At 45.3% G+C, this 19,995-nt stretch overlaps 2 protein-coding genes across 4 annotated transcripts in view; one reads left to right on the top strand and one right to left on the bottom strand.

The window, feature by feature from the left end:
- Positions 1-10,697, top strand: part of Pogz (pogo transposable element derived with ZNF domain) — a 40,721-nt gene extending 30,024 nt beyond the window's left edge. For all 3 annotated transcript variants that reach the window (XM_050124647.1, XM_050124649.1, XM_050124648.1), the window contains 10 exons: positions 706-860; positions 3,202-3,302; positions 3,697-3,843; positions 6,559-6,693; positions 6,809-6,978; positions 7,092-7,232; positions 7,754-7,810; positions 7,985-8,097; positions 8,317-8,341; positions 8,465-10,697. In XM_050124647.1, coding sequence (XP_049980604.1) covers positions 706-860; positions 3,202-3,302; positions 3,697-3,843; positions 6,559-6,693; positions 6,809-6,978; positions 7,092-7,232; positions 7,754-7,810; positions 7,985-8,097; positions 8,317-8,341; positions 8,465-10,139 — 2,719 coding nt within the window. In that variant the 3' untranslated portion in view covers positions 10,140-10,697. The remainder of the gene's footprint in view (positions 1-705; positions 861-3,201; positions 3,303-3,696; positions 3,844-6,558; positions 6,694-6,808; positions 6,979-7,091; positions 7,233-7,753; positions 7,811-7,984; positions 8,098-8,316; positions 8,342-8,464) is intronic.
- A 3,592-nt stretch (positions 10,698-14,289) lies between these two features.
- On the bottom strand, positions 14,290-17,043 carry Psmb4 (proteasome 20S subunit beta 4). Its single transcript, XM_050124721.1, has 7 exons — positions 16,862-17,043; positions 16,533-16,739; positions 16,200-16,346; positions 15,638-15,719; positions 14,944-15,060; positions 14,559-14,647; positions 14,290-14,400 (listed from the first exon to the last, which is right to left on the bottom strand). Exons 1-7 carry the CDS (start codon positions 16,999-17,001, stop codon positions 14,388-14,390), a joined length of 795 nt encoding a protein of 264 aa, XP_049980678.1. The 5' UTR covers positions 17,002-17,043; the 3' UTR covers positions 14,290-14,387.
- Positions 17,044-19,995: the final 2,952 nt, after the last annotated feature.

The raw sequence follows: 19,995 nt of genomic DNA, 5'->3' as shown, positions 1-19,995 counted from the left end.
TATTTTATTATGATAATAATGGATACCTTTGAGTTTGAGTAAGAAAGACCCCAGTCTCTTTGCATGGAACCTACTTTTAGTTTTAAGAATCTGTTATCTGAGGCCTGGAGAGATGGCTCAGCTGTTAAGAGCACTGGCTGCTCTTCCAGAGGACTCGGGTTCAATTCACATCACCCACATGGCAGCTTACAACTGTCTGAAACTCTTGAAATCTGACACCCTCACACAGACATATGCAGGCAAAACATCAGTGCGCATAAAATAAAAATAAATTATTAGAAGAAAACAGAAAACACGTTATATGGAGCTAAAGAGAGGACTTAGAAGTTTAAAGTTTGTTCTGTTCTCGCAGAGGACCTGAGTTCAAGTCCCAGCACCCACATCAGGTGGCTTACGATTGTCTCTAATCCAGTTTCATGGGATCCAATGCCTCTGGCCTCCTTAATCACTTGTACCTGTGATGTCCACATACTAGACACACACACCTGCCTTGTACCCATGAGTACTTGTCCACATGCATAGACGCACGTGCACCCACAGAATTGGAAAAGAACTGTCTTTCCAGGCTCAGAAAAAGACTATTCCAAACAGAGGAAGTTGGAGGAGGGGAGCAAATAATGTTTGCTTATATATAATTCTATCGTTATTTCTCTTTTATTACTGACTTTATTTCTATACTTTCTCTCTGTGCGCTGTTACATACAGATTCATGAACCATATGAAGCACCACGTGGAACTTGATCAGCAGAACGGCGAGGTGGATGGTCATACTATCTGCCAACACTGTTATCGCCAGTTCTCCACCCCCTTCCAGCTCCAGTGCCACTTGGAAAATGTCCATAGCCCCTACGAGTCTACTAGTAAGTTCAAAAACTCAAGCTCCAGCAGAGGGGTGGGAGTTACCTTCTCTTCCCTTATTGGATGGCACTAGCAAAGAGGTCCTTATATGCAGGTGACAGTGCTGGACGAAGTACTTTCCCCACTTTCTTTCAAGCCTGATTATAAAGTGCTTCACTAGTAAATGAATGCTTTCAGTGAGACAGGCGGCGAGCGAGACTGTACAGTTACATGTCTTACAAAACAGGAGACCAAGCGAGCACTAACTTACAGTAATAAAGTTATTTGCTTAAAACATATATTTCTTGCCAGAGGTGGTGACACACACCTTTAATCCCAGCATTTGGGAGACAGAATCAGGGGGATCTCTGTGAGTTGGAAACTAACCTTGTTTACAGAATGAGTCCCAGGGTAGCCAGGGCCACACAGAGAAGCCCTGTCTCAAAAACACACATATATTTCTATTGAGTTGATATTTTAAGATGTGAGCCTAGCATTCAGGATTTTACATTTATTTCTTTGTTTGGTTATTGTTTTTCAAGACAGGGTTTCTCTGTATAGCCCTGGCTATCCTGGAATTCACTCTGGAAACCAGGTTGGCTTTGAACTCAGAGATCTTCCTGCCTCTGCCTCCCAAGTGCTGAAATTTAAGGTGTGTGCCTGCTTTGGGATTTTAATTTTAAGAGTGCGTGCATGCGTGTGTGTGTGTGTGTGTGTGTGTGTGTGTGTGTGTGTGTGTGTGTGTATACACATGTGAAATCCTAGGCAGGGACCCACAGAAGCCAAAGGCATAAGATTTCCTGGAGCTAGAGTTAAAGATGATTGTGAGCTGGAGTGTAGGTGCTGGTACCCGAGCTCCAGTTCTCTGCTAAAGCAGTGTACACTTTAAGCACTGAGCCACCTCTCCCGCCCTGTTCAGGCTATTTCTGATGTCCTTTAGAGGACTACTAGTTTGTTGAAATGTAAAAATTATGTTAAATATAGGAACTTATATAATTATAGTGTGTGAGACTAAGACAGTATTACAGGTTGGGTTTACAGGCTCATGCCTGTAATACCAGTACTTAGAAAGCAGTGGTAGGAAGACTACTGAGTTCAAGGCAAGCTTGGATTACATAAGCCCTTATCTCTAAACAAAAAAATAATACTACAAACATGTCTTATACAATAGCAATGATGGGTAAGATAATTCTGAGAGGGAGAAAATCTTGTGGTCAGGTTTCGTAAAAAATAGTTGTTAAACTTTTAGAAGGACTTAGAAGATTCAAGTGGGTAGACCATTGATAAGTACTTAAAACTTTATCAAAATACTTAAAACGGGGCTGGAGAGATGGCTCAGTGGTTAAGAGCATTGCCTGCTCTTCCAAAGGTCCTGAGTTCAATTCCCAGCAACCACATGGTGGCTCACAACCATCTATAAAGAGGTCTGGTGCCATCTTCTGGCCTGCAGGCATACACACAGACAGAATGTTGTATACATAATAAATAAATAAAATTAAAAAAAATACTTAAAACGCTTAAAAGTCTATAATTTCCATATTTGCAGAAACTTGAAAGGCCAGTGAACAAAGAAAAAATCCAAATATGCCCCCTTTTCCAGCCATAATTTGTAATTTAAATATGAAACAATTAAAAATTTTATAAAACATTTATAATTATATTCTTATAATCAAGCTTGACAAATTGGCTAATTTCAGAGTATAATTATCTTGAATCTGTTAATATATAAAGAGAAATGACATTAATGACAAGCTAAGAGCATCTGTCTATCCAAGTGTGGTTGACACACACTTTTAATCTCTGACTTGGGAAGCAGAGGCAGAATGATCTGTGAGCTACAGGCCATATAGGACTGTGTAATTAGACCCTGTCACAGAAACAAACATCTCTTAATGTTTGTCAGCCTTTTCCGAACAAATTCTTTCTGGTCCTAAGGCACAGACAGAAAATCATGTAGTATTTAAAAACTCACTCAGCAGTGAAGGATGCACACTGTATGGATGAACGCCATGAACAGTAGTGAGTCATGAGGGTTTCTACCAAGGGCTTGCCTAGCTTCAGTGAAGGTGTCAGTTCTAGGTCACTGAATGATGACAACAGTGGAGGTGGGAAATGATAAACAGAGAATGTGACTTTAGAAATAAGGGGAGAATGTCCAATTTAAGATGAAACACAGTCTAGAAGAGAGCTTTGTTTTTAAAAGACCGAGTTAGAGACATAGGGACATGAGTTTTCCGTAGGCAGCACAGGTGTGAGCAGAACTGCTTGTCCGTGTGTTGGTGACTGCGAGTGAGATGAGGCCGGAGGTCTTAGGGCTGTGGTCTTACATCCAGGTACATGTCTAGATTGTGTTTCTTCTTACAGCCAAGTGCAAGATCTGTGAGTGGGCATTTGAGAGCGAGCCACTGTTTCTCCAGCATATGAAGGACACTCATAAGCCTGGAGAGATGCCTTATGTTTGTCAGGTATTGCCTTTTTCTCCAGAGTGGTTTTTAGGCATTTTGTTTTAAAACTGATTGTAAAGAAATTTGCTAATAAATACCCTAACTCCCAACTGTCCACATACGGTGTAGGTGCTCTGAAGACATGGGCAGTGAGGACTTTCTAGAGGAGAGTCTGTCTCCGGGCTTCCCCTCTCAGGATAGGATGATTTTATTCCGTAGAAAATATAGGCTCTTCTCAAACTGGTCTGTCCTTTACTGTTTTTATCACAGCTAAACGTATCACCCACATAGATCTCCATTACAGGACCAGTACAATAATACCCATGCATTTAAGAATCCTTTCTCTGCATAACCTTGTTACTTCTTTTTATGGCTCCAGTTACTCACTCTTATTTTCCTTCTTGCGTGACCTCAGGTGTGTCAGTATCGCTCCTCCCTCTACTCTGAGGTAGATGCCCATTTTCGGATGATTCATGAAGATACTCGGCATTTGCTCTGCCCGTATTGCCTGAAAGTCTTCAAAAATGGCAATGCGTTCCAGCAGCACTACATGAGGCACCAGGTATCAGCACCAAGCAATCCTGTATTCTCATTTGAAGTTTTGGGTTCTAGGGTTAGGGTTGAGATAGATAAATGATATTGGTAGAGAACATATATTGTGAGCAAACATGGTTCAGGTCTTGTTACTTGCTACACTGGGTTAGATGGTAGAGATTTAGTGCTAAAAGAAACAATACTTGAGCCATTTTTAGGACTATGTTAACAGAGCAAGAGACGCATCTCCCTATTCTGGGAGCTGAGCGGATATCCAGGAAGAAGTGGTTGGTATTTAGAGTCAGAAGGATGAGTAAAGATGAAGAGTAAGGTGGAACAGAAGTAGTTCCTCTGAAGCGCAAAGCAAGCCTGTGGCAGTGTAAGGAAGCAAGAGGCATTCAGTGTGGATCGTAGGATACAAGGCAGCATTGGAAGCTAGGGGGTCATGGGTGCTTTCCTCCTCTGGGGGATAAGCTCCTGCTTGTTTTATTCAAGATTTAACCTGGCAGCACTAAGTGACCTGAGTGGAAGTTGAGAGCAGAGGCAAGACTAGCCAAAGGCTTTAATCACTAGGTAGAGATGACAGTGGTGTTGGTTTGTGCAGTGAGGAAAAGGGACAGTCAAGAGGGACTTGTAAGACAGCATGGTACTTAGGATTTAGAGATGGGTTGAGTGGAAATGGCGGGAGAATAGAAATAGCTCCTAAACCGAGTACTGCCTTTTGTCTTCGGAGTTTTAGCTGAGTTCTAGAGGGCTCAAGAGTTTGAGACCCTGTAGCCTAGGCTACATAGCAAGATCTTGTGTCAAAAAGTCTTAAATTTGACATTTGGGTGAACAAGCAGGACTGTTTACTGAGATATACTGGAGAAAGCAAATTTTTGAGAGAATATTGAGATTTGGGTATTTTGGCTTAGCGCTGTCTGTTGACATTACAGTGTATTTGGTAGATAATAGATCTGAAGTCTGGGTTGTTACAAGAATAATTGAGAATTTTTATGTAAATTCATTAGGTTTTAAACTTTTTTTCTTTTTTTGAGACTTGGTCTTACTATGTAGCCTTAGCTGGCCTCAAATTCACAGAGATTCACCTGCCTCTGCCTCCTGGCTGCTTAGATTAAAGGTATGTACCACCACACCTGGCTGATTTTATTTTTAATTTTACTTTTGTTTTAATGTATATTGTTTTGCCTACGTGTGTGTCTATGCCCCATGTGCATTCCAGCGCCAAGAATTACAGATGTAAGGCACTGTGTGGATGCTGGGAATTGAACAAGCTTCTTCTTGAGAGCAGCTGGTCGTAGTTTGAATCCCTGACCCACTGCTAGCCCCCAGCTGACCTGACCCTTGTAAAGTGTCCTAAGTACTCCAAATGTGTGAAGGATAGGGATGAGAGTCCTTCAAGTCTCTATCCATAAAACTCCTACCAAATTCCTAGTAGGAGTTTTGTTGCCAAGGAAACTAAAGTTTTCTGAAGAAAAGGGTGTGATCAAAATGCCCAGGCCACAGGAATGTTAAGTTAAAAAGAAACCAGAGGCAGACCCTTTATTAAGCAGCATTAAGAGACTGTTTGATTGGTTGGGTTCTAGCAGGAGAAACAAAGGACTTGAGAAAGTAAATGGAGACAGCCCAAAGATGTGCATTTACACAGAAGGACAGAGGCATGGCTGCGGGGAAGATAGAGGTTGTATTGCTATATTTTATTTACAATATGGAATAACCTTGTTTTAAAATGCTATAGAAAGGCTAGTATGGTGGCTCACACTGTAATCCCAGCACTTAGGAGGCTGAGGTAGTAGAATTGCCATTAATTTGAGGCCTGCCTAGACTGCTGAGTAAGTTGCAGGCTAGCCTCGGATACACAGTGAGTCTCTGTCTTTAAAAAAAAAAAAGTAAACAGTGCTACGAAAAAACCTACTAGAGGAGAATGAAGGTTTGTAAGAGAAATAAGAATGGAAAACAAGGTGGGTGCTGTGTGCTCCGTGTTGACATGTACATACACAGTCACTCAGAAAGAGTACAGGCCTGTGGAAACCAGTACTTGTATCTTAGCCTGATGTTACATTTATTTGCTATCCAAGTAAAGAAAGTTACAGATATGAATCTTGTTTTGGCAGACCAAGTCCTAAAATGGTCTCTGAAACATCTCTGTATAGATATTAAGATTCCCCCCATACGTAGGGGGGAGTACTATCTTTTGTTTGTGGCTAGAAAGTGTCTTGGTGGTAGGGTGCTTGCTTGGCATAAGGAAGGCTTCGACTTCTTGCTTGTATCCCTAGCACCACCAGAAAAGAAAGAAACAAGGAGACTGCTCTGTGGTTGCTTATATGCTGTTGGTAAGAAAGTGTGCGTGAACCAGTCTGTGGAAGTGAACCAACAGTCTGGGTTAAAGGCAACCCTAGAATGTGAAGGGAGCAGAGTGAGAAGTCTGAGTGGTTTTGTTGTTTGCTTGACAGTTTTACCGTGTATATTTTTGTGTTTTTAAAAATTCTAAAAGAACATCCAAGATGATAGTGTGTGTTGCTGGCCTGTGTGCTCCAAGTCAAGAAGTGGCTGAGGATCTGTTCATCCTGGCCTCCATTTTGGGGGGGGCATGAGATGGTGTTCTTAGTGATAGGCTTCTGGTCTTGAATAGTTGTTTTCTTACTGAGTGAATTCCCCACAGAAGGAAGGAAAGAATAGTGCTGACAGTGATCCACTGTGAACCTTTAAAGGATTCTTGTGTTTTGTTTTTTCTCCTCTTCAGAAGAGAAATGTTTATCACTGCAACAAATGCCGGCTACAGTTTCTCTTTGCCAAGGACAAAATTGAACACAAGCTTCAGCACCATAAAACCTTCCGTAAACCTAAGCAACTGGAAGGCTTGAAACCAGGCACCAAGGTAAAGGGTTTGACAGAAGTTACTTTCACAGATCTGGGAAGGGTAAGAGTGGAGTTAGACAGTACCCTGAGGTTTACTGTGGGAGCCATCTAATGGTTCTTCCCTTGATTTTCAGGTGACAATCCGGGCTTCTCGGGGGCAGCCACGAACTGTTCCTGTGTCAAATGATACATCTTCTAGCGCCTTACAGGAGGCCACACCACTGACCTCCTCCACTGACCCCTTGCCGGTCTTCCTTTATCCCCCTGTCCAGCGCAACATCCAGAAGAGAGCTGTGAGGAAAATGTCAGTGCCTTCTTCTAAATGCTAAGCGGGTGGGAACTGTGTCCAGGGCATTTCCTGATAGCCAAGGAAATCAGGATCAGTGGTCAGAACTAATGATCTTTTGTTTTCGGCAGGAGCGTTCTGGGCCGGCAGACATGTCTGGAGTGCAGCTTTGAGATCCCGGATTTCCCTAATCATTTCCCAACCTACGTGCACTGTTCTCTCTGCCGCTACAGCACCTGCTGCTCTCGAGCTTACGCCAACCACATGATCAAGTGAGTTGGGAAGAAACCAGCACTTGTAGTTTAGGGTCCAAAACTCAGCACAGCACAGCCTCTCCCATTTCTATTTTGTTACTTTTCAATTCTCGGTTTTTGAAACAGTTTCTCTGTGTCATAGCCCTAGCTGTCTTGGAACTAGTTCTGTAGACCAGGCTGGCCTCAAGCTCACAGAGATCCACCTGCCTCTGCCTTCCGAGTGCTGGGATTAAAGGCGCGCGCCACCACTGCCCGGCTCTTTTTTCAACTCTTAAAGCTGTTGGCCCATCTCTTGGAAGATAAAAGAGCAAGCCCATATTCATTTGACTTTGTTAGTCTGTACTCCAAATAATCTCCTAGGGTCTCGTACAGTTCAGGCATTGGATGGGGCTTGTTAGAAATGTTGATTCTTAGCCCTATCCTAGACCTGAATTGTAATTGATCCTCAGGTTATTTTGTGTTTATATTGAAGTTTGAGAAGGCATCTTTTTGGTTGGACATTGTCATTGGTTGTAACTCTGTTTCTTTGTCTTTTTCAGCAATCATGTTCCACGGAAGAGCCCCAAGTATTTGGCTTTGTTTAAAAATTCTGTAAGGTAATAAAATACTTTCTCTGTAATTTTTAAAGTTGTTAATATCATATCTTTATTTTGTGGAGTGATTATGTGCATCACTCCCTTATTTCAGCCTCAAAGATTAGCTGTTTTAATGTCAATGCTATATGTATCTAATATACTCTTGGTCCTCTCTCTCTTTTCTCTCCCTCTCAGTGGAATCAAGCTGGCTTGCACTTCGTGTACCTTTGCTACCTCTGTGGGAGATGCCATGGCCAAGCATTTAGTGTTCAACCCCTCTCACAGATCCAGCAGCATCTTACCACGGGGTAAGTGGGAGAAAGGATGTCATTCTGTATGAGCCAGGAGCATCTTTCTCTGGTCTCACCCATTCACTGTTTAGACACACACTACCTTAGACTGAACCTTCTAACTTGCAGTTAGATAAGACTGAGAAGAGTCTACTACTGGGTAGCATGTTGAAATCTATGGAATGTTGTTTTTTTTTCCCCAGTGATCTAACTTTTTTTTAAATCTCATTTTCCCAGGGCTCAGTTGGATGCCTCACTCAAGGTAACATTCATTTCATGATTTAATGTGTACTTTGCATAATGTTTGCTCTTAATAACACTATTATTTAAATTCCTAAGTTTAACTGATGTTTGCGCTCTCTGCTCCCCATCTTCACTCATTTAGGCCTGGCCAGACTCCTGAGCGAGCATATGATCGGAATCTGAAGAATATGTATCTTCCACCTCCCTTCCCCCCTAACAAAGCAGCCACTGTGAAACCTGTAGGGGCCACCCCAGCAGAACCGCAAGAGCTCACAGCTCCTCTGGCCCAGGCACTTCCATCACCAGCCTCAACTGCAACCCCACCAGCAACCCCTACTCACCCACAGCCCTTGTCCCTACCGCCCTTGGCCACAGAGGGAGCTGAATGTCTGAATGTCGAGGAACAGGATGAAGGAAACTCCGTAACCCAGGAACCTGAACCGGCATCTGGTGGTGGCGGCGGCGGCAGTGGGGTTAGCAAGAAAGAGCAGCTGTCTGTGAAGAAGCTGCGGGTGGTGCTGTTTGCCCTGTGCTGCAACACAGAACTGGCAGCTGAGCACTTCCGAAACCCCCAGCGTCGGATCCGTCGTTGGCTTCGACGCTTCCAGGCCTCTCAGGGAGAGAATTTAGAGGGCAAATATCTCAGCTTTGAGGCAGAAGAGAAACTGGCTGAGTGGGTGCTGGTCCAGAGAGAGCAACAGCTGCCTGTAAATGAGGAAACCTTGTTTCAGAAGGCCACCAAAATAGGACGCTCTTTGGAGGGCGGGTTTAAGATATCCTACGAGTGGGCTGTGCGTTTCATGCTACGGCACCACCTCACCCCCCATGCCCGGCGAGCTGTAGCCCACACATTACCGAAGGATGTAGCAGAAAATGCAGAACTCTTTATTGAGTTTGTACAGCGGCAGATTCACAATCAGGACCTACCTTTGTCTATGATTGTGGCTATTGACGAGGTCTCCTTGTTTCTGGACACAGAAGTACTGAGCAGTGATGACCGAAAGGAGAATGCTCTGCAGACAGTGGGCACAGGGGAGCCTTGGTGTGATGTAGTGCTGGCTATCCTGGCAGATGGCACTGTCCTCCCCACCCTGGTTTTCTTCCGAGGACAAGTGAATCGGCCTGCTAACGTGCCAGACTCTATATTGCTAGAAGCCAAAGAGAGCGGCTACAGTGATGATGAGATCATGGAGCTTTGGTCAGCCCGTGTGTGGAAGAAGCACACAGCTTGTCAGCATGGCAAAGGCATGCTGGTGATGGACTGCCACCGCACTCACTTGTCAGAAGAGGTACTGGCCCTGCTCAGTGCCTCTAACACGCTGCCTGCTGTGGTCCCTGCAGGCTGTAGCTCTAAGATCCAGCCATTGGACGTATGCATCAAACGAACTGTTAAGAACTTCCTGCACAAAAAGTGGAAGGAGCAGGCTCGGGAAATGGCAGATTCTGCCTGTGATTCTGATGTCCTGCTTCAGCTGGTGCTGAACTGGCTGAGTGAGGTGCTGGGTGTCATTGGGGACTCCCCAGAGCTAGTCCAGCGGTCCTTCCTTGTGGCTAGTGTTGTGCCAGGTCCTGATGGCAATGTTAGCTCACCTACACGCAACGCCGACATGCAGGAGGAGCTCATTGCCTCCCTAGAGGAGCAGCTGAAGCTGAGTGGAGAACGGTCTGAGGAGCCGCCGGCTTCCACCCCCCGACCCAGATCGTCTCCTGAAGAGACAGTTGATCCTGAAAGCCTTCACCAGCTCTTTGAGGGGGAAAGTGAGACGGAGTCCTTCTATGGCTTTGAGGAAGCTGACCTAGATCTGATGGAGATTTAGGTGCTGGGCTCAGGAGAGCATATGGAGTTGGGTAGGAAGGCTGACGGGGGGTAGAGGGACTTTGAGAAAGGGGGGTCTTGGTTTATATTTCTAATTTTATGCCACCGCTCCCCTGACATTGATACTTCCTGTGAATTTGTGGGTTATTAGAAAGCCAGTAGTGATCACTTCTGAGCCGAGGAGCTGGCCCATTGGTTACTCACTTCTAAAAACAGGTTTTTGTGACTTTTTTTTCTTCCTCTTCTTTAATTTAAATCACTGTGTTTGCTATTTTTCTGACAAAAATCTAGGAAAACAATCCTTTGTGGACAGATATTAAATTGTTTTGTTTCCCCTTTTACCTCAATTGTATCATAGTATTTCTGGGTTTTGTTTGTTTTACTGTGTGGCCAATGTCTTTGGGCATGATACTTATCTAATCATTGTTAATGTGAGAACTTTTCTGCAAATGGGAAAGAAAAAATATGTAGCTCACAAACTGGTTTATTATATATGTGGATAAATTTTTTTCATTGTGGTCTTTAACACTTTTATATAAAAATGAAAATGAAAAAAGAATCCCATTGACCTCTTTCCTTCTCGTTTCCCCTCCTATCCAGAGCTGTTGGTTCCTACAGCAACTCTGGGTGTAAGATTGTGGCTTTGCAGTGCATGAGGCCACCTTGACTCTTCCACCCTCCACCAAAACACAACAGAAACAATTATTTTTTGCATTTGTGACCTTTGGCCCCTTTCCTGTCTTTCACACTGTCCTTTACTCTGGGCAAAGGAGCACATTGTGTCCCTAGCAAGCAAGAGGTACTGGGTGAGGTGATCAAGCAGTATTGAGATGGAAGCCATCCCTAGTCTGTCTTCCATCAGCAAGCCCCTGCTGCTTTGTTTACCTTTGTCCTGACTGCACACCTGCCGAAGACATCACAGGTACCGACGGGCATGTATTAAGTGTTGAAAAGGACAGACTGCGTGAACTCCTGCTGACCCCTGGCTTTCCTGTTTCTCTCAGTGCTTAGAGAAGAAACTGGTGCGAGAAAAAAGCATAGAGGTGTGCACAGAGAAAGACACGAATCTTTATTTTTCACTGCCAACTTCAAGGAAAATTTTTCTACAGTTTGCATGATGGATTTTTTTTTTTAAAAAAATGATGTACTTATGGTGATAAACCAAAATGTACTGTACCATAGAGGAAAAAAAGAACAAAAACCAAGTCTACCTTTTCCACAGCCACACCATTCTTGTCCACCCTGAGGCTTTCAGCAATGTTTCCTCCTGTGAGCCAAGGAGGCAACCTGCACAAGCTTGTAAGTGGTTCACCTTTACAGTGTACATAAGTGGAGCATTTAATAAAATGAGAGGAAATGGATTTATAAACTTTTTTATGTGCCCCTGTTTAATAGACTTTCATAGACTTGGGAGATAGTCAGGATGTGCTGGCCTGGTGGTACAGGTGTGGTATTCGTTACCACCTTCTCCCGCAGTTTTTATGACATAGTGAACAGGACTGATCCCAGAAGTTTGGCCAGCTCTGAACCCGTGGCGTTGGAGATCTGAACGGAGGATCCACCTGTGCTTCTCTTCCCCAGCTTTTTGCTCAATGCCATTTTATTGATGGACTGTACCACAACGCCAGCTGCCTTTGAGAGAGCTGAACTGTAAGTGGTCATTCAGCCCACAGCCTAGTCCTCTTCTGTCGTCTGCAGCAGCCACAGCCTTAGTGGAGCTGGGTTCCTGGCCTCTGCACATTGACTTTGGATGGGTAATTTTTTTTTTTTTTTTTTTTTTTAAGGTCATGGTAACAGTGGATCGGCTGGGTTTTGGCAAGCAAGTTGTCTTTGTGGACTCTGCCTGCATGGCTTAGTAGTAGAAGGAAGTTTTTTTGTTTTTGTTTTTTTTAATAATTCAGTTCAATCAATAAACATGTATTTATTGACAACTTTCTGTGTTGAGGTCAAGTATGTGAAAGTTCCCGATGGAAGGCTCAGGATTTTCTTTGAGCCTGTCTGCTGCTGTCTGTATCACGCACAGGGTCTGTCTAGAGTGCATCATGCAGAAGACCTATTTTCATTTGTAAAAATAAAGGTTTGAAATCACCCCAGGGGTAGAACATAGCTAATTCCCAACCTTAACAGCTATACTTAACAGTCATTCCTGTGTTGAATGTGGACACCACATGCTACACGTGCTATTACAACATGTACAGAGGTCAGGACAACTCCTGAGTCTCCTGCCATCTTGTGGGACTGGGAGTGAACTCAGATCCTGGGGTCTGTGTCCGAGGACTGTGTGTGTGCACTTGTGTGACTTCAGGCGTCCTCACTCTCCACCTTACGTGAGATAGTTTTTCTGCTTCCTGTGCCAGACTGCCTGGCTCTCAAGCCTACAGGTCCCTCTTGCTCTGCCCGCCCCCCACGCCCATCTCCGTGTAGGACCTGGGATTACAGAGATCTACTTTATCCAGCTCTTCATGAGTTCTAGGGACTTGAATTCAGATCTTCACACTAGCACAGCCAGTGCTTTAAGCAACCGAGCCACCTACCCAGTCCCACTTAGGAAATTTCTTAAATGATTTTAATTGTTTAATCATTTTAGTTACGTGGGTATGTGTGCAAGTGCAGCTGTTCATGGGGGGCAGTTATATCGCTTGGAGCTAGAGTTAGAGGCAGTTGTGAGCCACATCCATGGGTGCTGGGAATCAAGCTCGGGTCCCGTCTTCCACAAGAGTAATAGTATCCACTCTTAGGCTGAGTCACCTCTCCAGCCCTCCATTTAGGATTTTTTAATGAACACAAAGTACCAGGTGCAAGATTTACAGACAATAAACATTAGTTAAATGTGCTTAGCTCTCCTGAGTGTGGCTACATGTGGGGCTTAGGGCTGGGGACTAGCTTCCCCAGCAGCTCCAGCACACCTGACATCAGGTTTGGAGCCGTCATTAACCACCTTCTCCCAACAAAAAGATTCTTTTAGAATGAGAATATCTGCCTTTAATCCCAGCACTCGGGAGGCAGAGTCAGGCGGATCTCTGTGAGTTCGAGACCAGCCTGGTCTACAAGAGCTAGTTCCAGGACAGGCTCCAAAACCACAGAGAAACCCTGTCTCGAAAAAACAAAAACAAATAAATAGAATGAGAATATCATATATATGTAAACCAACTGTGTTACCAAAGATCAGTGTGACCCTACAAGAAGCTAGCTCTACAACAATCGCAAATAAATACTGTGTGGGGTCTTCTGTTCAGAGAATCCTACACTTGCTGAAGAGCCTAAGGACCCACATCACCACCTACAGTCCCTCAGTTGGGAGGCTGAGGCAGCAGGGACTGCCCTGAGTTGAGGTCAACCTCAAATACAGTGAAGGGCTAGAGAGTGGCTCAGTCAAGTGCCTGACGCACAGGCATGAGGACCCGAGCATCCCAGCTCTAGGAGGGGGTGGAGACAGGACCCCTGGGGCCTGTTGGCTGGCAGCCTAGCTGAATAGAGAAGCTCAGGTTTATAAGAATTACGCCAAGAGGGCTGGAGAGATGGCTCAGAGGTTAGGAGCATTGCCTGCTCTTCCAAAGGTCCTGAGTTCAATTCCCGGCAACCACATGGTGGCTCACAACCATCTGTAATGAGGTCTGGTGCCCTCTTCTGGCCTGCACGCATACACACAGACAGAATATTGTATACATAATAAATAAATAAATTATAAAAAAAAGAATTACGCCAAGTTAAGGTGGAGGATGACTAAGGAAGACTTCTGACATCAACCTCTGGGCATGCCCGCAGGAGCTAAATTGGCTCTCTGCCCAGGAAAGGAAACAGCACATCAATGGTTCAGACAGCAGCAGCTGAGCTCTTGGCGTGACCAGATATGGTGGCACAAGTTTTTTTAAAAAAAATTTTTTTTTATGGTTTATTCAATTCCATTTTAAGGTGTCAGATCCCCCGCAACTGGATCTTCAGACAGTTGTAAGCTGCCATGTGGGTGCTGGGAATTGAACCTGGGTCCCCTGGAAGAGCAGTCAGTACTCTTAACCACTGAGCCATCTCTCCAGCCCCTGGCACAAGTTTTTAACTCCAGTATTTGGGAGGCAGAGGCAGGAAGATTTCTGAGTTTTAAGCTAGCCTGGGTTACATGGTGAGATCTCATTTCAAAACAAAACAACTCAGCAAACACTTCAAAGGACTGGTTTATTTTACAAAAGTCTACTTTGAGCCAGCTAATCCAAATACAGAAGGGTACAGCTTCAACTCGACGTTCATCTGTAGTTCATTCAAAGCCACTATAAAGAAAGAATATTTTAGGAAGAAAGTGATGAAGTGCCAAGTGCCAAGGCATCAGCTTAAGAAGCTCTGCCCCTTGCACCCAGAACCACTGTCTGGGAGGCCAGCCCTCCAGAGGCTGTCATGCAAGCCAAAGGCTTCCCACATTTTAAATCACCTGATCATGTGGGCAATTTCCCAGTTAGTCTCTGCTGATAGCGGTCCTTCTATCTCAACACCTTTTTCAGTTACGGTGGCGATTTGAAACTAAAAGAAAACAAAACATGTAATGTAAATACCCAGTCTGGACAGAGGTTAATTCAGAGGGTCGTTCTCTCATTCCAAAATAGAAGTAACAATTTGTAGTTTAGTGGTTTTTTTAGAGATTTTTTGAGACAGAATTTCTCCATGTAACAGCCCTGGCTGTCCTGGAACTAGCTCTTGTAGACCAGGCTGGCCTCAGACTCACAGAGATCCACCTGCCTCTGCCTCCCGAGTGCTGGGACTAAAGGCCTACACTAGTGTGGTGGTCCCAGAGTCTGTACTTTTCTGCCGTGTCTCACCCGGTTGTACGAGCGGGCGTCTCGGTAGTACAACACTCGCATGCAGCGCTCTACGAGCTCCCGGGCCTCAGTCTGACTCAGCACAGGTTGTTTCTCTAGAACTTCTCGAAGCAGAGGCTAAAAGGTGGGCAAAATACGGGAGAAATTAGACACTAGCTTAACACCTATTCCAACCCGTGTAAACAATCACCAAAGTGAACAACAGACTTCTACCCACTGTCTCATCAGAAAAGTGCTGGCTTTTTTGTTTGATACGCATGTGGAAGTCAGAAAATTGCTTTGCAGGACTTGTTTCTGCCTACCCTGGGGGGTCCTGGGTTGGCTGTCAGCCTCGGCAGCAAGTGCCTTTACCCGTGAGTCATTTCATTTTTGTTTTGTTTCTGAGATGGAGTCTGTGTAGCCCAAGGTGGTCTGGAATGCACAGCCCTCCTGGCCTCAGCTCCTGTGCACTAGGAGTACAGATGTGTACCACCACCTAGTTAAGATCCTCTTAAAAGGGAAGTCCTAGGGCTTCCATCCCGCAGCAAGGCTATTATCCCTGTTCACCACATCTTGTCTCTGGAAGGTCACGTAAACACCTCCTTATACTAAGAAAACCTGATGCCCAACATTTGGATCCCAGCCTGTCTCCTATCAGAACTCCACAGGGAACATTTCTCCTCCTCTTTTCCCCATTGCTAGTCCCATGACTCACCTGAGCTAAGTATGCACCATAACCTGTGGCTAGAGAAGGGGCTTCATAAGCCACACCAAGCATGTCCACATAACCAAGGAAGCTGCAGGGACAAACAGATCAAAGAACTCATTTAATCTTATATTTCTTGGCCAAAGAATGGGACCATGAGATCTGAATTAAAAGGTGGGGATTCTCTGGGGTTAAACAGTCTGGGGTGGGAGACTCAGGATGGATCAGTGGGTAAAAGCACCTGCCACCACACCTGATGACCCGAGTTTGAGCCCTAGAACACACAGGGTACACACACATACACACACAGTAGCACACAAGCACCAATACAAGTGTAAAAAACCATTCTTTTCAAAGACTGAAGAAAGCTGGACAGTGGTGACACACGCCTTTAACTCCAGTACTCAGAGGGTAGAGGCTAGCAAATCTCTTTGAGTTCAAGGCCAGCCTGATCTACAGAGCGAGTTCCAGGACAGCCAGAGCTGTTGGAGACACCTGTCTTGAAAAACAAAAAAACTAAAAAGACAATCAGTAGGTGCTAGGCTGGGTGGTCGGGGAAGTTATCAAATACCTTTCTCCATCAGCATAGCCTCCAATGACCATGGTGTTCCACAGAGGATTCATCTTGGAGCGGCGGCTGTACATGGCCCTTGTCAACCAAGAATGAATAGCTCTAGGGCTATAGCTATGTCCATCTCCCAACAGCTCTTCATCAATCCTTAAAAATAAATGGTTGATAAGGTAATGATAACGGAAGTCGGGTTCCCCACCCACACATCCAATGCCAAAAAGTATTCAAAACATTCACATGCTCGACCCAACAACTCCCCCAAAGCCTCAAGTCCCCCCATCCCATCTAAGGGAATAAAAAACGAGAGCTTCGCTCCACTCGGAGGCGACTTACACCATCTGGCCGAGAACCTGCTTTAAATACTGGAAATCAGCGTAGTCTCCCGAAGCACCCAGCATAGTGCTGTCGTTGACGCGCATAATACGGGAGATATTGCGGAAACGAGCCAGGGAGCCGTAGGAGCCCAGCATGTCTGCAGCAATAACCACTCCGCCGTCGAACTTCACCCCGAGTACCGACGTCCCAGTCACCATGGGGTTCCTGAAGAATGGAAAGAGTCCATGAGCGCGGCGTCCGGGGTCCCCGGGAGCCGCCACCCAGGCGCCGCAGGTCCAAGTCCCAGCCCGCCGCCCATTCCTGGCGCGGTTATACGCGCAACTCACTGGGTCCGGGTGATTGGGCCTTCGCAGAGCGCGGACGCCGGGTCCATGAGGGCGCAGGGAGTGGACGGCACGCGGTAAAACTGCCCCGGGGCCGGACCCCCGGCCCAGTGGCCAGCCCGTGACTCCCAGAACGCTTCCATCTTAGTCACCGCAGCTAAAGAAGTGAAAGCGCTCGCCTCACCGGAAGCGGAAGTAGCCCTTTGTTGTTACACCTCTTTTCTTCCTGCCAGCCATGTCCCGGTACCATGACTGCCAGGTTCCGTGTTGATGAGGTTGTCGGAGGAGTCCTGAGCCAGAGTGACTGCTGAGACAGACAGGAGTGCACAACGTCGCATCCGTGTGTCTGCAGAAGGGTGCCTAGAGCTTTCTGACAATTTAGGAGGAGCAGGCTGTGTGGGACAAGCACCAGGACGGGTTGTCGTGTCCTGTTTGAATCAGTATCCAGAACCGAATCATTGAACCCAAGCTCTTACAGTTTTACTTCTCAGAGCAGGCCCGTGTAACAGGCATTATTCAACTCCTTTTATAGATAAGATACAGATGCTTGAGATACGGTGATTTATGCCGTTACAGTCGATAAAGGTAAAAAGGATACAAACTAAGCTGGAAATACGGCTCTTGGATTCCAATTTCAGCCACCACGTGAAGGCGCAAAACCGTCTGTAACTCCAGTTTCTACTATCTGATACTCGCTCCCGGCCTCCAGGGCACCAGGCACTTTTGTGGGGCATAATTAAGCGGGGTAGGGGGGTGAAGTGGGGAGGGACAGAGGGAGGGAGAGATTGCGTGAGCAAACCAGCTCATTACATGATCCTAGCACTCAGAGGGGTGGGCCAGAAAGATTGCCAGACCATTCTGGACTGCATTCTGAATCCAGGCTAACTTGAGCAACTAAGAGACCCTATATTAAAAGGGGGGGGGGGGGAGTAAAACTACATTACCTCACCTCATTTTTTTTTCTTTAAAGATTTTTAGTTGGGAGGTGTTAGGATCAAATAAATGTGAACTCTCCAGCTACTGCTCCAGTGCCTGCTGCCATGTTCCCCAACCTGATGATCATAGAGTCTGCCAGGCGGTTGTGTCACAGGCGTTTAATCCCAGCACTCAGGAGGCAGAGGCAGGTGGATATCTGTGAGTTCAAAGCCAGCCAGGTCTATAGACCAAGTTACAGGACAGCCAGAGTGGTTACACAAAGAAACCCCTGTCTCAAAAAAACAAAGAAACAGCAATAACAAAAATCTGGAACTGTGAGAACCAAAAAAAAATTTCTGTTATAAGTTGCCTTGACCATGTGTCTCTTCACAGCGATAGAATATTAACTCAGCAAGTGGATCTCTGTGAGTTCAAGGCCAACCTGGTCTGCAAAGCGAGAGAAACACTGTTTTGAAAAAAAAAAAAAAAAACAGGAAAATAAATAAATAAATAAAAAGAAAAGAAACAAAAAACAAGAAAAAAAAGTAACTCCGACACTGGGGGAGGAAAAGATTCCCTCCAAGTGCTGTGACTATGGTAATATGCCCATGAACCTCCAAGGAACCTCCAGGCTCCTTCGTATTCGATTTCCAGTGCCTTGGCTTTCCTTATGACTTTTCATAATCTTTAGTTTAGACTGACCCTCCCCTAATCTCCCCATCTCCCTGCACCCCTTAAAATTTTCCATCCCAGAATTTCCCCTTCCACCTTTGTTCTGCTTCTCTCTATCCTTACCAATTTTATACATTTTAAGATTTTGGTATTTGTTTAATGTACACTTGTGCCATGTGCATATTATCGGGATGTGAGGGGCACTTGCGGAATAGCAAACATGAAGTCAGAGGACAGCGATGTCATATTCGTTCTACCATACATGCTCTGGAACTAAACTCGGCTTGTCAGACTTGGGCGGCAAGTCCTAGCCGTCTCCCTGGCTCTGTGTTCTTAAGTGTCACCTCCAGTACAAATGGGTCACAGCTAAAATAATCTGTCCTGCAATATTTCAGCTTCATAATGATGTAAAAATTAACTTTGAACTTTAAATATTACCCCAGGATAAGATACTCTTGTGATGCTGCGCAGTGGGGTGGTCACACGCCTAGTCAACATCTTCACCTATAGCCTGCAGTTAAAACAACAACAAATCAAACCCCTGAGCTGCAGTGCTCAGTAGGTTGTGTGTATTAAATGCTGGGTGTTTTGGGATGTGCCCATTATAAACCAAGGAGCATCCGGGTCTGTATCAGCCATGGCTCAGCTTCTCTTACTTGTTTTAATTTTTCATTTTAATCATGTTTCTCTTTCGCTGTGCAAGGCTTGTGGCTTGTTATTGTTTGCCATATAATGTGAATAGCGTGGAAGGATTGGGTTATGTTCTTTACCAGAGACAGGAATTAGAGTTGTGAGCATTGCACTGAACGACTGTTTCAGTCTTGTTCGTCCCTAGTCTCCGGGCATATTTCTCACAACTTTTGTTTTCTTTTTTCTTTTTTTTTGTTCGTTTGCTTGTTTTTTTGTTTTTAGAGACACCGTTTCTCTGTAGCTTTGGAGTCTGTCCTGGAACTAGCTCTGTAGACCAGGCTGACCTCGAACTCACAGAGATCCACCTGCCTCTGCCTCCCGAGTGCTGGGATTAAAGGCGTGCGCCACCACCATCCAGCTTCTCACAACTTTTGTTTGAAAAGTGAACAGCCCCCCCCCCCCCCACTGAACTGAAGCAAATGGGGCTAGTTCTTCAGATCCCAACTCCTCCACACAAACTCGAGATCTGGCAAACACACTAAGGGCAGACCATCGGACGAGCTGATACCCTGCTCCGGTGAGTCTTCCTTTCCTCATCAGGAGGAGCTTCTGTATGCCCACTGGAGTTTTCAATGCCACTCTGAGGTCTCCTGAACATCCCCAGCGTTCACCGAAGTTCTCTGGGCAAAGGTAACCCTGTTAGTCTACTCCTCACATAGCCGTGCAAACCTCTGGTGACTTCCTTTCTTCAAACAGAGACATTCTGCCTCAGTTAAGCCTGATCTGCAGCCTATTCTTAGCACATCTCAGAATAGATGAACTCTTCTGGAATTTTAGTCCTCATTTCTTCCACAGCCTTTTGGTTCCTTTAGTTTTGAGGTGTGTGTGTGTGTGTGTGTGTGTGTGTGTGTGTGTGTGTG

This window comes from Alexandromys fortis, unplaced genomic scaffold (assembly GCF_014885135.2).
Source record: "Alexandromys fortis isolate MF-2015 unplaced genomic scaffold, M_Fortis_MF-2015_v1.1 scaffold_218, whole genome shotgun sequence".
NCBI lineage: Eukaryota > Metazoa > Chordata > Mammalia > Rodentia > Cricetidae > Alexandromys > Alexandromys fortis.
The sequence above is the reverse complement of the archived record's forward strand: the minus strand, read 5'-3'. Positions and strand labels throughout refer to the sequence as shown.

Bases quoted from the DNA above. Each gene is read 5' to 3' on its own strand.
- Psmb4 (XM_050124721.1), bottom strand. From the start codon at position 17,001: ATGGAAGCGTTCTGGGAGTCACGGGCTGGCCACTGGGCCGGGGGTCCG. The intron at 16,740-16,861 runs GTGAGTTGCGCG...TCCATTCTTCAG, and splicing joins GGCCCAATCACCCGGACCCA to GAACCCCATGGTGACTGGGA. The intron at 15,720-16,199 runs GTATTTGATAAC...TTGTCCCTGCAG, and splicing joins GGCTATGCTGATGGAGAAAG to CTTCCTTGGTTATGTGGACA.